General features: G+C 33.6%; 1 protein-coding gene across 7 annotated transcripts in view; it reads left to right on the plus strand.

Moving 5' to 3' along the window:
• DYNC2H1 (dynein cytoplasmic 2 heavy chain 1) overlaps positions 1-13838 on the plus strand; it is a 349828-nt gene that overhangs the window by 43733 nt on the left and 292257 nt on the right. For all 7 annotated transcript variants that reach the window (XM_050758863.1, XM_050758858.1, XM_050758861.1 and 4 more), the window contains exons 29-35: positions 856-968; positions 2918-3037; positions 5753-5903; positions 8633-8838; positions 9986-10168; positions 10761-10943; positions 12945-13168. In XM_050758863.1, the coding sequence (XP_050614820.1) occupies positions 856-968; positions 2918-3037; positions 5753-5903; positions 8633-8838; positions 9986-10168; positions 10761-10943; positions 12945-13168 (1180 nt within the window). The remainder of the gene's footprint in view (positions 1-855; positions 969-2917; positions 3038-5752; positions 5904-8632; positions 8839-9985; positions 10169-10760; positions 10944-12944; positions 13169-13838) is intronic.

Genomic DNA, 13838 nt, shown 5'->3' on the forward strand with positions numbered 1-13838 from the left:
AGGTAGTAGAAAACAAACACTTGCAATCAGAAGCCTTTCATTCAACCAATCTCTCTACTGTTTATTAATTGGTCATCAAATTACTTCTCTGAAATTTAGTTTTCTTCTTTATATTACAAATAATAATATAGTTTTTTTGTGAAGATCGAAATTACATAGTATGTTCAAGTTTTTTATATACTATAAAGTGATACGCAAATTTGGGGGAGGGGGAAGTCTTATTTGCCGTCAACACATTTACCTGTTCATGGGCATCTGGGTTATTTCCAGTTTTTGGCTATTATGAATAAAGCTGTTAAACAATCATACAAGTCTTTTTGTAGACATACATTTTTATTTGTATTGGATAAACACCTAGTTTTGGAACTGCTACGTCATATAGTAAGTATATGTTTAACTTTTTCAGAAACTGCCAAATCATTTTCCAGAGAGGTTGTAACATTTTTCACTCCCCCAAGAATGTGAGTTAGGACAGTTCTTACTGATTGGTACGTACTAGTTGAGTAGGTTGCCTAAATTTTTTTTTCTGGAAAATGGTAGGAATGAATAAACAAACATATATAGAAATAGCTAAATAAACATTCACAAATTTGACCAGCGAATCATGCCATGTATAGTTAGATATTGATAAGAAATATTTCAGATGAGTGATAAGAATATTGATCCAGAAAGTGATTTTTTTTCCCTCAATAGGACATTTAAACACTAGGAGCACTATATATTATGTGGTATACATTATAATTCAATTATTATATATGTTTTAGGGTATATATTAACACTATTTGACGCACATATTGTATCTAATAATTATGTCTTTAATCCTTTTGCATTTCAATTGTTGCTTTTATATTTCAGGTATTAACAGTGTTTGCTTTGATGAGGAATCAAAACATATAACTGCAATGAAATCTTTAGAGGGAGAAGTTGTACCTTTTAAAAATAAAGTTCTTCTATCAAATAATGTAGAGGTAAGCAATTCTTTTTCAAATATGAAAACAAAAAGAAGTAACTATATATGAACTTCGTTTCTAAAATAATTTAGTCAATTTAGAGGGTAAAGTTGGTTAATTTAGGTATTTTAGGGAACTCAGCTCATATCTTAAAAAATGATTTGTTTTGTTAGTTTCAGAGTGTTTTGATATTAAAAAGAATATGGATTTTTTAGTCTTTGGAAGGCAGCATGTAATTTTGAACCTTGGCCTTGAAGTAAAAAAACTTAGATATTAATCTTAGCTCCATAACTTAATAGCTATGTGACTTAGAGTGTTGGTTTTCTAATCAGTAAAATGGTAATCTCAGTACAGTTGGAGTATCTCTTATCCAAAGTATTTGGGACCAGAAGTATTTCAGATTTCAGATTTTGTTGGATTTTGGAATATTTGCATTATGCCAGTTCAGCATCCCTAATGTGAAAATCCAAAATGCTCCAATAAGCGTTTTCTTTGAGCATCATGTCAAACTCAAAAAGTTTTAGATTTTGGAGGATTTTGAATTTTGGATTTTTAGATTAGGGATGTTCAACCTGTAACTGTTACAAAGATTTTCAATTAAAAATTAAATGAGATAATTGGCTCTAAGTACACTATTTAGTGCTTGGAACATGGCACTCAATAAATTTTAGATGTCTTTACTCTTTAAAATATGAATTTGTATAAGATAATTTGGGTGAACAAGTAAGCAAACAACTATCGATTAACTGGTCCTGCAGGACTGGAAGTAAACTGATCAAAGACCTATTATAGGCATACAGCTAAAACTAACTAGCAATAGATTGCATCACATGGAATTGTAATTTTTCAGTTTCAAATTATCTTCCAACTGGAAGCCAGGGCCCATGCCTTGTCATGTGTATGTCCATACAGCCTAGCAAAATGTTTATTCCTGGTTAGGCTTCAACATTTTATTGGATATTGAGTACATAAATCAGTGGATTGAAAACCTGGGAGATTTGCTAACCATATTTGGTTAAGGGTTTTGTTATTTTTCCTCTCGTAGTTTTGTTGGATGTACACAGAGAGACAGAGCTTAAATTTTAGCAACTGGGCTAGAGCAGGTATACCAGCAAAGGAAAAGTTGAAACTCTGGAAGCTTTATGGTTGTTAGCAGAGAAGGTGTCTCTGTTGCCATGCACTGAGAGGTGGATTCTCACTCTTTAGCTTCAGTGAATTTTGATGCTATTTGCAGTACTGGAAAATGCTCTACAGATTAAAAAAAAAAAACTGGAACTCAGTAATTTACACAATGATGAAAGGCTAAGATTGCAGCTTTTGCCTTTTTATTACAAATGACATAGTTTAAGGTTAAGAAGTGATTCATATTCATTGTTTCTATCAATGATCATTGTCAGTTTAACTTTTTATTATTTTATATATAATCAAGTGAGTGGAAAAATACATTGTTTTCACTTTGAAACAAAATTAGTTTTGTTGGATGAAGCAATCTCAGCCCCCAAATAATACATTTAATCCTGATGAAGCAATCCCTTCCTATGGTTACAACTTTATGAATATAAGATCACCAGGATAGCATGAGCCAGGGAACTTAGCCAGCCATTTTGACTCTGATTTATTGGCCAAACTATCTGGTTTGATTCGTCATAATGATGAGGCGAATGGATCAATTTTTAAATGCTCATATTATATTGGCTTGTATAGATATAGCCATGGTAGTTTTAGCCACAAGTTGATGAGTTTTCACACTCGTTGTTATCCTAAGAGGTGAAAAAAATTGTTTTCTTCAAATTATTTAAACTGTTTATTAAGAAAATAAAGAATTATATTCCTATAACACATTTTAGGAGTGTCATGATCAATAGGAAAGTATAATACCCTGTCCTGAAATAAAAATACAGAGTTAGTCAGTAGATTCTATATTTATTTTATGTCTTGTTGATATTATTTTCCGATTTCTTTTTCAGACATGGTTGAATGATTTGGCCTTGGAAATGAAGAAAACTTTGGAACAGTTGTTGAAGGAATGTGTTACTACTGGGCGAAGTTCTCAAGGTGCGATTGACCCATCTCTGTTCCCTTCACAGGTAAGAGGGCTTATATGTAGAAGGAACATAGGCATGGTATGTGGAAAGATCCCTGACCTAGGAGCCAGGAGGCTCAGATAAATAGCATCTGTTTTCTCCCTTTATCTAACAGTTAACGGACAAATTGCTTAACTTCTGAGTCTCTGTTCCTTCAGCTGTAAAGTGTGGGGGATGAATTGAGATCCAAGCAACCTAGGCCAGTGGTGAGTAGGATGGGGAGAAGGGAACCAGGCATCTAATAGCTTCCTGGTTCCGAATGATTAGTCCATCATGATGGAGAGGCACAGGATCTATAACACTGCTGTACCCTACCCGTCCACCCCTCCCATGGGATCATCTAAGCATTGGAGCTGGCAGGAACTTAGCAGGTATTAGTGTACATCTGAAACAGTCATAACACTAAACTAATATTGACAGTGAGAGTGAGGTCATATGATGAGTTACAGAGATTGCTGCAACTCAGGGTTAATAGGCGTTCATCCCTGAACACTGGGTACTAGATACTTAGCTTACAAAATTTGTATCAGTCTATATCAAAATGTGGCACTAAGACTTGTGTTAAACATCCTGCATTGTTTAATAGTTGGGCCAGACTAATGTTACAGGTGTAGGTCATCAGGAACTTTAGTTCTTAGGGACTGTGGATGGTAGACATTGGGATGTTTCATGATGTCTCAGAAAAATCTACCCAGCAGCTCTCAAAGTTATTTGCTTTTCAAATAAAAAAAAATGTGGTGGCTGTTGGAACAGGTTTTTACGTTGATTTTCTTACTATATGGAAGCTTGGAACAGTTTACATTCTGAACCATTTTCTCATACATGCCATTTGTATCTTTTAGAATTTTAAGGCAAACTGAAAAGTTTCAAAAAAGCTCAAGTTCCTAGAGAAAAATACAAGTAATCATCACTGAATAATCAAAGCCATTGTAGAACCAGAGTAGACTGCTTTATTACCACTAAAAATGTTTCCTAGTACTCTGTCAACTTCCAGATAGGATTTATAAATCAACTTAGAATAAAAGACACAGTATAAAAAAGTCTACAAAAGCAATATTGTATAATATTTGGGTTAGGGAAATGACAATTGTGTCAGGAGATATAGTGGGAGATAATAGGCTAAAGAAAGTTGTTGGATTTCAGCCTGCAACTTACCTCCAGGCCCTTGAGCAGTCAAGTAAAAGTGTCAACTACTAAAAATGTAAATCATTACTAAAATAAAGAATTCTAGTTTATTAGCAGTTAATGCTAGGAAATAGTGATCTCAAGAGTTTTACATAAGGGGATTGAGTCGCATAATTGGTTATTAGGTACAGATAATTCAGTTACTTTTTTTGTATGGACCTGAAATAATAGTAGAGAGGGCACTTTCTGGTCTGGGAAGGAGGCAGTGTGGTAAAGTGGAAAGAATCTGACTTGGGTTTAAATACTAATCTTTGCCAGTTATCCTGAGTAGAACATTTTGACACTTACTTTACTTACATGACTTTCAAGTACCTACATTATCAAGTCATTTCGAAGGTTGTTTCATAATGTTTGCAGAGCACCCCTAGTTGTCATTACATTTTAGGTAATTAATAATGTTAGTTCCTATCCGGCTGTCTTGACAGTAATGTGATTTTATAACCCAAGACTGTAAACTATAACTTTTGTTAGCTATTCACAGAAATTATGTAGCCGACTGTAAAAAATTAAGTTTATTGATATGCATTCATAATATAGAAATTCAGTAGTATTGGAGGTGGCAAAGGAACATTTTCATATAAAAATCAAAGAGCAAAGTCTTTTTCTCAAAAGCAGATTTGGTTCTCCATAAATGCCTCATCATATACCTGATTAAAGAAGCTGATGAGTTTCATACCACAAAGTTTGTTTGGGCGATGACTTTGCTTAGAAATGAGTTACTAATTGGCTTTCTCTTCCATAAAACCATAATGTAATATTTATAGAATGTTTTAAGTTGGAGTAAGACAGCAGCTTAGCCTGCTCTGATATGGAGTGCAGTGGTGCGATCTTGGCTCACTGCAACCTCCACCTTTTAGGCTCAAGCAATTCTTGTGCTTCAGCCTCCCAAGTAGCTGGGAGTACAGGCATGCGCCACTATACCTGGGTAATGTTTGTATTTTTTAGTAGAGACGGGGTTTCTCCATGTTAACCAGGCTGGTGTCGAACTCCTGGCCTCAAGTGATCTGCCCACCTCGGCCTTCCAAAGTGCTGGGATTAGAGGCGTGAGCCAATGTGCTCGGCCAAGGCAGATCTTAATTTAGAAGAATATTGGAATTTTGCTATTGTAGCCTTCGGTAGTGTATTAAGAAATTATTTTGAAATGCTAAAGACTGCCCTTTTACTAATTAGAATGCATCATACTTTGAAATCTTTGTAGTTTACTGGTTGAAAGCAGCCATTTCTGAAGAGAGGGGAAGAAAATACAAAGGCTTTGAGGTTGCAATAAACATACTGAGTTATAGGACCAGAAAAAAATAGGCTGGTGGTAGACTATAGTGTGAAATGAGTTCTGTGAAGTAGGCTTGGCTGCATCATACAATGCTTTTTCTACTACTGTATTACTCTATTAATATTTAAGTTTCCAATATGGCATTAAGATGGAGATATCCAATATACAATTGGCAATTTGAAAAAAGATGTCTTTCTTTAAATTTATAAAACATTTCTAAGTAAATTCACCTTTTAAAAATATGTTTTTTCTTTATTCAATAGATTTTATGCTTGGCGGAGCAGATTAAATTCACTGAAGATGTAGAAAATGCCATTAAAGATCATAGTCTTCATCAGATTGAAACACAACTGGTGAATAAGTTAGAACAATACACTAACATTGATACAAGTTCTGAGGATCCAGGGAATACTGGTATGGAAAAAACATTCCCTTTTCTGCCTGGTTTTGGTTATTTTTTGGTATTCTATCCTAATTTACCTATTGTGTTTTCGACTATATATCTGTGTTGGTGATTACTCGAGGAATTACAACATATATACTTAAATTTTTATAACGTACTTTGAATCAGTAATTTACTAACTTAAATAGAATATAGAAACCTTACTACCCTATAGGCTTTTTTATTCTCTCCTTTTAATATTGTAGTTGTCTTACTATTTTACATCTGCATACACTGAAAACTCCATGAAATTATGTTATAAATTTTGCTTTTAACCATCGAAGATATTTGAGAAAACTTAAGAGGAGGACAGCAATCTTTTATATATACCTAGATGTTTACCATTTCTGTTGCCCTTCCTTTATTCCTGATGTTTCAGGTTTCCATCTAGTGTCATTTTCCTTCTGTCTAAAGAACTTCTTTTAGTGTTTCTTTTGGAAAAGGTGTGCTGCCTGTGAATTCACATAGATTTCCTTTACCCAAGAATGTCTTATTTTGCCTTTATTTCTGAAGAATTTTTCAGTGGCTATCCTGGGTTAACAATTCTTTTCTCTCAGCTTTCGAAGTGTTCTACTTCCATCTGAGCTATATGTTTTCTGATGAGGAATCCACAGTCATTTGAGTTGTTATTCTTCTATAAGTAATACATTACTCTTTTTTTTGGCAGCATTCAAGACTTTATCATATTCTTTAGTTTTCAGTAGTTTGATTGTGATATAGACACATCTTTGCATTTATTCTATTTGGGGTTGTCTCAGTTTCAATCTGTACATTTGTTTTTCACCAAAATCTGGGAAGTTTTTAGCTCTTATTTCTTCAAATACTCTTTCTGTATTATAGTCTTTCTCCTATACTTCTGAGTTTCTCATGACATGAATGTTAGACTTTTTGACACGGGCTTAGATCTCTGAGGTGCTGCCTTTTTTTTTTTTTTTAATTTTTTCTCTTTATTAGCCTGCACAATTTCTACTGCTCTGTCTTCAAGTTCACTGCCTCTTTCCTTTATTATTTCCATTTCAATATTGAGTCCATTCAGTGATTTTCAAAGAATTAAGAATTTAGTATTTTTCAGCTTAAAAATTTCTATTTATTTATATTTTTTATTTCTTTGCTGAGATATTCTGTCTTTCCACTTGTTTTAAAAGTCTTCACCTTTTACTTCTTTTACTTCTTAGAGCACTTTTATAATAGGGCTTTAAAAGGCTTTAAAGTATTTTTTTTTTTTTTGGAGGGCGGGGACAGGTTCTTGCTCTGTTATCCAGGCTGGAGTGCAGTGGTGAGACTGTGGCTCACTGCAGCCTTGACCTCCTGAGCTCAAGCAGTTTTCCCACCTCAGCCTCCTGTGTAGCTGGGATTACAGACACGTGCCACCATGCCTGGCTGACTTTTTTATTTTTTGTAGAGACATGGTTTTGCCATGTTGCCCGGGCTGGTTTCAAACTACTGGGCTCAAGCAGTCCTCCCGCCTCGGCCTCCCAGAGTGTTGGGATTACAGGCTTGAGCCTCTTTGCCTGGCAATAATAGTACTTTAAAGTCTTTTGCAGATAACCTCAACGTGTATGTCATCTAGATATGGGTACCTATTATTGTCTTTTCTTATGTGAATTGAGATTTTCTTGGTTCTTTGCATGTTGAATAATTTTGGATGATATCATGGACATTTTGAGTATTATGTTATGAGGGTTTGGGTTTTGTTTAAATCCTCTGGAGAATATTGATATTTTTGTTTTAACAACTCATCCTGTTGGGTTCAGACTGCAAGTTGTAGCCGGCTTTCTGTGGGTTATGGTTCTGTTGTCAGTCTGTTTTCAAATCTTTGCAGTGCTATTTCAGTCTGTCCCTCATGTGTTCCCTAGTAGCCAATTCTAGTCTTTGGTTTCTGATTAGAATGAGATCTATTCATGCACCACCCCTTGGCAAAGAGTCCAGGAGTTCCTAAAGAAGTTTATGGGGTTATTTTTTCAATCTCCTTCTTCTCCTTGATCTTCCTGGCGTTTTATGGTTCCCTCAGCCTTCTGGTTTGTTTCTCTGGCCAGAAAGCTGGGGTTCATGTACTTTATTTTCTTGCACACTTTTGTGCAATTTGGGTTTGTCTACTCTCTTGGGATCACAGCTCCTCTGGAGTTTTAGGGACTTCTGGGTCCCAGCTGCCAGTGGGATAGCTAGCAGAAGACCCCTTTCCTTCTAAAGCTTGAGCTAGAGGTGGTCTTCTGGAGCTCTCTCTACACCAATTTGGGTTTCTGGCTGCATTGGGTATGGTCCTAGGGTTCCCAGAAGGGGGGAAAAAGACAATGGTAAACCCACCACTGGTTTGGTGTCACTTCTAATTCTGGTCTTCCTCAATTTGCCTGCTACTCTTTTCAGAGTTCTAAATAGCAGTTCAATGTATGTTGTCCAACAGGTTTTTATGCCTGCATTCAGAGGGAGAAGCGGGGTGAAATGTGCTTACTCCTTTGAATAAACTGAAACTCTTTTTTCTTGGAATTTTGATATCTTAATTTTTATACTCAAAATTCTTATTTCTTACTAACTAGTGGATTTGACTTTTTTAGCTTATGTGATTTGTATTACTATACCATTCATATGCATCATGAAATTACCATTTAAATTCATTGAGAACTCAACTGTACACATAATCATAAATTATAGAAATAACAGGCTAACATTTTCTCCAACTGTCAATATTTTTATTTGTGCCTAGAATCGGGCATCCTGGAGCTTAAACTTAAAGCCCTAATTCTTGACATTATCCATAATATTGATGTGGTAAAGCAGTTAAACCAAATTCAAGTTCATACAACTGAGGACTGGGCCTGGAAAAAACAACTTAGATTCTATATGAAAAGTGATCATACATGTTGTGTTCAAATGGTGGATTCTGAATTTCAGTATACTTATGAATATCAGGTATGAGTTGTGGCAGTGTTTTATATTGCCAATTAGAAATTATTTACTTTAAAGGAAATTTGTTATTGGTAGAAATACTTTTTTATTTAAGTAGTAATTTTTCCATAATATTTTTAGTATTATTGTCTTGTTTAATCAGAATTAGAAAGGTGTCACATAAGAAAAAAGTGAAACTTCATTCTATATACAAAAAAGTTAACATATTGCTAGTATTGTACTGAATTCTCAAAAAATGTACCTTTACTTGGAGTTGCATTTATATACAATTTGAAATATATCTTCGTCCAAGGCGAACTGAATATAGACAACCTCAGTCGAAGCAATTTGGTTTGTGTCTCCTTATACAAGGCAAAAATTAGTGTAATTTTAAATATGCTAAAATGTTTGCTAAATATTTTTTAGTTTGTAAGATGAAAAAATTTTCAGACAAATAACCTAGTTAATGTTAACATGTTCTCAAAAATTCCAGCTGTTGCCTCTGCCTTTTTCTATCATAATGAATGGATCATCAAAATATATTTACAATATTGTTAATAACCCTATGTTAGGAGAGTTGCCAATTGACTTTTTCAAAAGGGAAATGTATTTGAGACCCAAATCTATCTACCTAAATCGAGGAAAAACACACTGTAAATTGTAGCTGGAATGGGAGTCTGTTTTCCCTACAGTTTAGTAGAAACTTTGAGAATTATTTGATAAATTAAAATGATTAATTTCATAAGAATTTTTCAAATTAATTACACTTTGTGATCTCTAAAATAGTTCTGATTTGTGGATATCACAAGAGTCAAGGAAATAGTTTATATAAATTTTAAAATATGAAATGGGATGATTACTGTATAATAATTTTGGATTTGTTTTCCTTAGAAGTGTATCTTTGTGCCACTAACAAGAACTTGAGAAACAATTTTGAAACCTAACAATGTACTGAGTATAGTATGAAATACTTTCTTGAAAAATAAGTTTGATTTCAGTTTGTGTTTAGAAAGCTTCTTTCACTAGAAAAAATTTTGGATATTTTTCTGTGTTAAAAACTTTAACCTGTTTGTGGTATTTTTATCTTTTTAACTAGGACCTCATGCTGTAAAAATATTTGTAAATGTTGAATAGAACATGAATACTCTGACTTTGTGTTGTTCTTATATAGGGTAATGCTTCCAAACTGGTTTATACTCCGTTGACAGACAAGTGCTACTTAACTCTCACTCAAGCTATGAAGATGGGACTTGGAGGAAATCCTTATGGACCAGCTGGAACTGGGAAAACGGAGTCAGTAAAGGCTTTAGGTGGACTTCTTGGAAGACAAGTTTTAGTCTTTAATTGTGATGAGGTAGAATAAATAATTATCAAAACATGTAACAATGGGTTAATCATATTTAGATTAGTTTCTATTAGTATACGAAATACTCTACTTAAAAATCAGTACATTTAAATTACTTGAAGACAGAATTTGTTTAAACTGAAATGTAAAATGGACAGAGGTTGTACATAGTGTAGTCCAAAACTTTTCTAAGAACTATGGCAAACAAATAATTTTAAATATAGAATGAATATTTATATTACATTGTAGACAGATGTTTTAGTAAAGAGAATAATACAAAAGGAAAAATCTATTCATTTCAGATGGCAGTTTTAAAAACATTTTGTATATAATTTGTATTTTGACTTAAAGAGTAACTAACACAAAATCTTGTATTTGTTCTGTAAACTTTTTAGAACACTTTCACATGCATTATTTTGTTTATCCCTTGAAATCAACCTGGGTTTTGAAAGAGTAGCTACTTAATCCCTATTTTAAAATGAGCAAAAGAAGCATGGATGGGTGAAATTGTTACCTTATCAATAAGTGACATTAAATATTAAGTAGTTAGGGAGATTTTAATTATTTTTTAATGAATATCATTTTTATTGTTGTTTTTAAGGGCATCGATGTGAAGTCAATGGGACGAATATTTGTTGGTTTGGTGAAGTGCGGGGCCTGGGGTTGTTTTGATGAATTTAATAGGCTGGAAGAATCTGTACTGTCAGCCGTTTCTATGCAAATCCAGACAATTCAAGATGCTTTGAAGAATCATAGAACTGTATGTGAACTGCTTGGCAAGGAGGTATGGCATATGTTGGGAATTTAAAGAATTAAAATATTTTGTAAGACTTGATATTACTCATACTCAAGCAATATTCTCTTTTTATTTCTCCTGACACCCATGTTTCTAATCTGTAACCTGTGTGATAAGCTTTTTTAGCTATAAAATGTTTCTGAGGTTTCTTACCCTTTTTTGGTCCTACTTTCATTATTCTTTCTTTTTTTTTTTTTTTTGAGACAGAGTTTTGCTCTTGTCGCCCAGGCTGGAGTGCAATGGTGTGATCTTGACTCACTGCAACCTCCGCCTCCCAGGTTCAAGCAATTCTCCTGCCTCAGCCTCCTAAATAGCTGGGATTATAGGTGCCTGCCACCACACCCAGTTAATTTTTGTGTTTTTAGTAGAGATGGGGTTTGATCATGTTGGCTAGACTGGTATTGAACTCCTGACCTCAGGTGATCCACCCACCTCGGTCTCCCAAAATGCTGGAATTACAGGCGTGACCCTGTGCCCAGCCCATTATTCATTTTTAAACTTTCCATTTTGGATAATTCAGTTATAGTAATATTTATATTGTTGTATTATATATTATGCTATTATCTGTGCTGACATTGCTCACAGTGCCTTAATGTATTGTCTCATTTAATAATTACCACAACCCTTTGAAGTAGGTGCTATTAGTTTTTTCCCTGCTTTGTGGATGAAGAAACTAAGACTTCGTAAGTAAGAGTAAGAAGTGGAGCTAGGAATTGAACCCAGGTCTGTCTAATTCTGAGCACAAGTTTTTTGTTTAATTTTCAAGCATAGGAGCAGAATGAAGCACATGTTTTTCATCATTATTCTATATGAATGTTAAAACAACAAACACTTAGCTATTCTGTTCCTCACTTCTCCCCATAGGAGATATACATTAATGTCACTAGAATATAAATTCATTTGTACAGAAAATGTACACTTTTTTATATAATGTGGATTGCTGAATACAGAAAGTTGTAAGAGCTAAGAAATTATCATGTTATATAAAATAACATCTTCACAGTACGAATTTTTCTAGGTAGCTCAAGAAAGTAAGACCAGTTCTAAATTAACATGTTATTTATGTGATGTTTAAACTCTTCACAAAGAAAAAAAGGAGAACCTATTCAGTGAGAATTACCTGCCATGAAGATTTAGTTTCTTCTACATTCACTTTTTTTTCTTCTCTTAGAAAGAGTTACCTTTTCTCCCAACCAATACTAATCTTTTCACCTGTGCTTTGGAATACTCTTCCCCGGGACCTTATTATCCCTTGTGCTATCGCTTCAATCTTCCCTCCTTTACCAGTTCTTCATCAGGTTTTAAACATAATCATATCTTTTTCATCTTAATAATAACTAAAACATAAACAAACCTTCCCTGATTCATACTTCCTCTTTCTCTTTTCTTTCCTTTATAGCTAGATTTCTTGGTTTTTCTACTCTAGATGCTTCTACTTACTAATTGCCCATTCGTTGTTTACACATTCTAATTTAGCTTCTATTCTTAGGGTTTTGCTGAAAATCCTCCTACTAAGTGCTATTATCACATTCAGTTCTTCCCTGCCATAATATTTATTACGTTATGATTGCCTCTTTGTAATACCAGATAGACTCTGAGCTCCAGAGTGGCTTAAACCATTATTTAGTTCAGTTGTCTCTGTGTACTTAACAAAGTATTTAGTACTAAGAGGGCTTTTAGTAAACATATATTTAATGTATAAATAGATAATTAAATTAGTATCTCTTAAACATTCAGCCTCAAAAAACTGATTATAAATAAGCTCCGCAAAGCAGCGTGGGTCCTAAGGAATTTATCATATATTGAGTAAGGAGGTGGTGAGTACATTGGAGGTTACCTTTAGCTAAGGTATAAGATTTGTATGTAGTAATATGTCAATAAAATTTCTGTTGGCAGTATATTTTATATTTATAGTTTCAAATATAAATGATGCCTGTATGTTAAATATTTTATTTAATTTAATATTAAATATTTAAATTAATATTTCAGGTAGAAGTAAATTCGAATTCTGGAATTTTTATCACTATGAATCCTGCTGGAAAAGGTTATGGAGGAAGACAAAAACTGCCTGATAATCTTAAACAGCTTTTCAGGCCTGTAGCTATGTCTCGTCCGGACAATGAGCTTATTGCAGAAGTTATTCTCTATTCGGAAGGCTTTAAAGATGCTAAAGTATTGGGCAGAAAATTGGTAGCTATTTTCAATCTATCTAGGTGAGTTTTCTTGTTCTAGATATTTTTACATTTTCCATTTTTAATGATTGATTATGGTTATTAGTGATCATTTTCATATTTTCTCAATTTCCCTTTTCCATTATTTTTATTCTGATGATTTTATTGTAATTATGGTGTAGATATGAAAGGCTTTAGTGTGCACAATAAAAATATTGGGTTCAAAACTACTTGCTTTTCATAAATATTATTAATTTGATCAGTTTTTTCCTTCAAAATGTTTATATTAGAGTGCTTCAGCTAAATGTTTCTTATTGAACTAATTTACCAGCTGACCACACACAAGCTACTGTTCTTCGGAAAGAATCCTTCACAATTTTTCTTATGTCTTATTTCTGGTAATAGAAACTGACATTTACTTTCTTTGGGAAAATGTACAATTCTGTTCCATATCACTTAAGAGATAATGGTAAACTAGACAGTGGCAGAGATTGAGAGCAAGATGGATTGATTAAAGGCTTTAGGCATAAGGGTAGCAGGTAATTGTCATTTGGTATCTTCATTAAGATAATTAACTTATTCATAAAAGCTTTATCTTACCCTTGAGAACCGTCCATCTTTAACAGCTTACTTGAATGATTATTTTGTGTGGTTGGTTCCCTTATATAAATTAATGGGATATCAACATTCATTTCTAAGTGTCAGTAGTTAT

Source organism: Macaca thibetana, chromosome 14 (genome assembly GCF_024542745.1).
Source record: "Macaca thibetana thibetana isolate TM-01 chromosome 14, ASM2454274v1, whole genome shotgun sequence".
NCBI classification, from domain to species: domain Eukaryota; kingdom Metazoa; phylum Chordata; class Mammalia; order Primates; family Cercopithecidae; genus Macaca; species Macaca thibetana.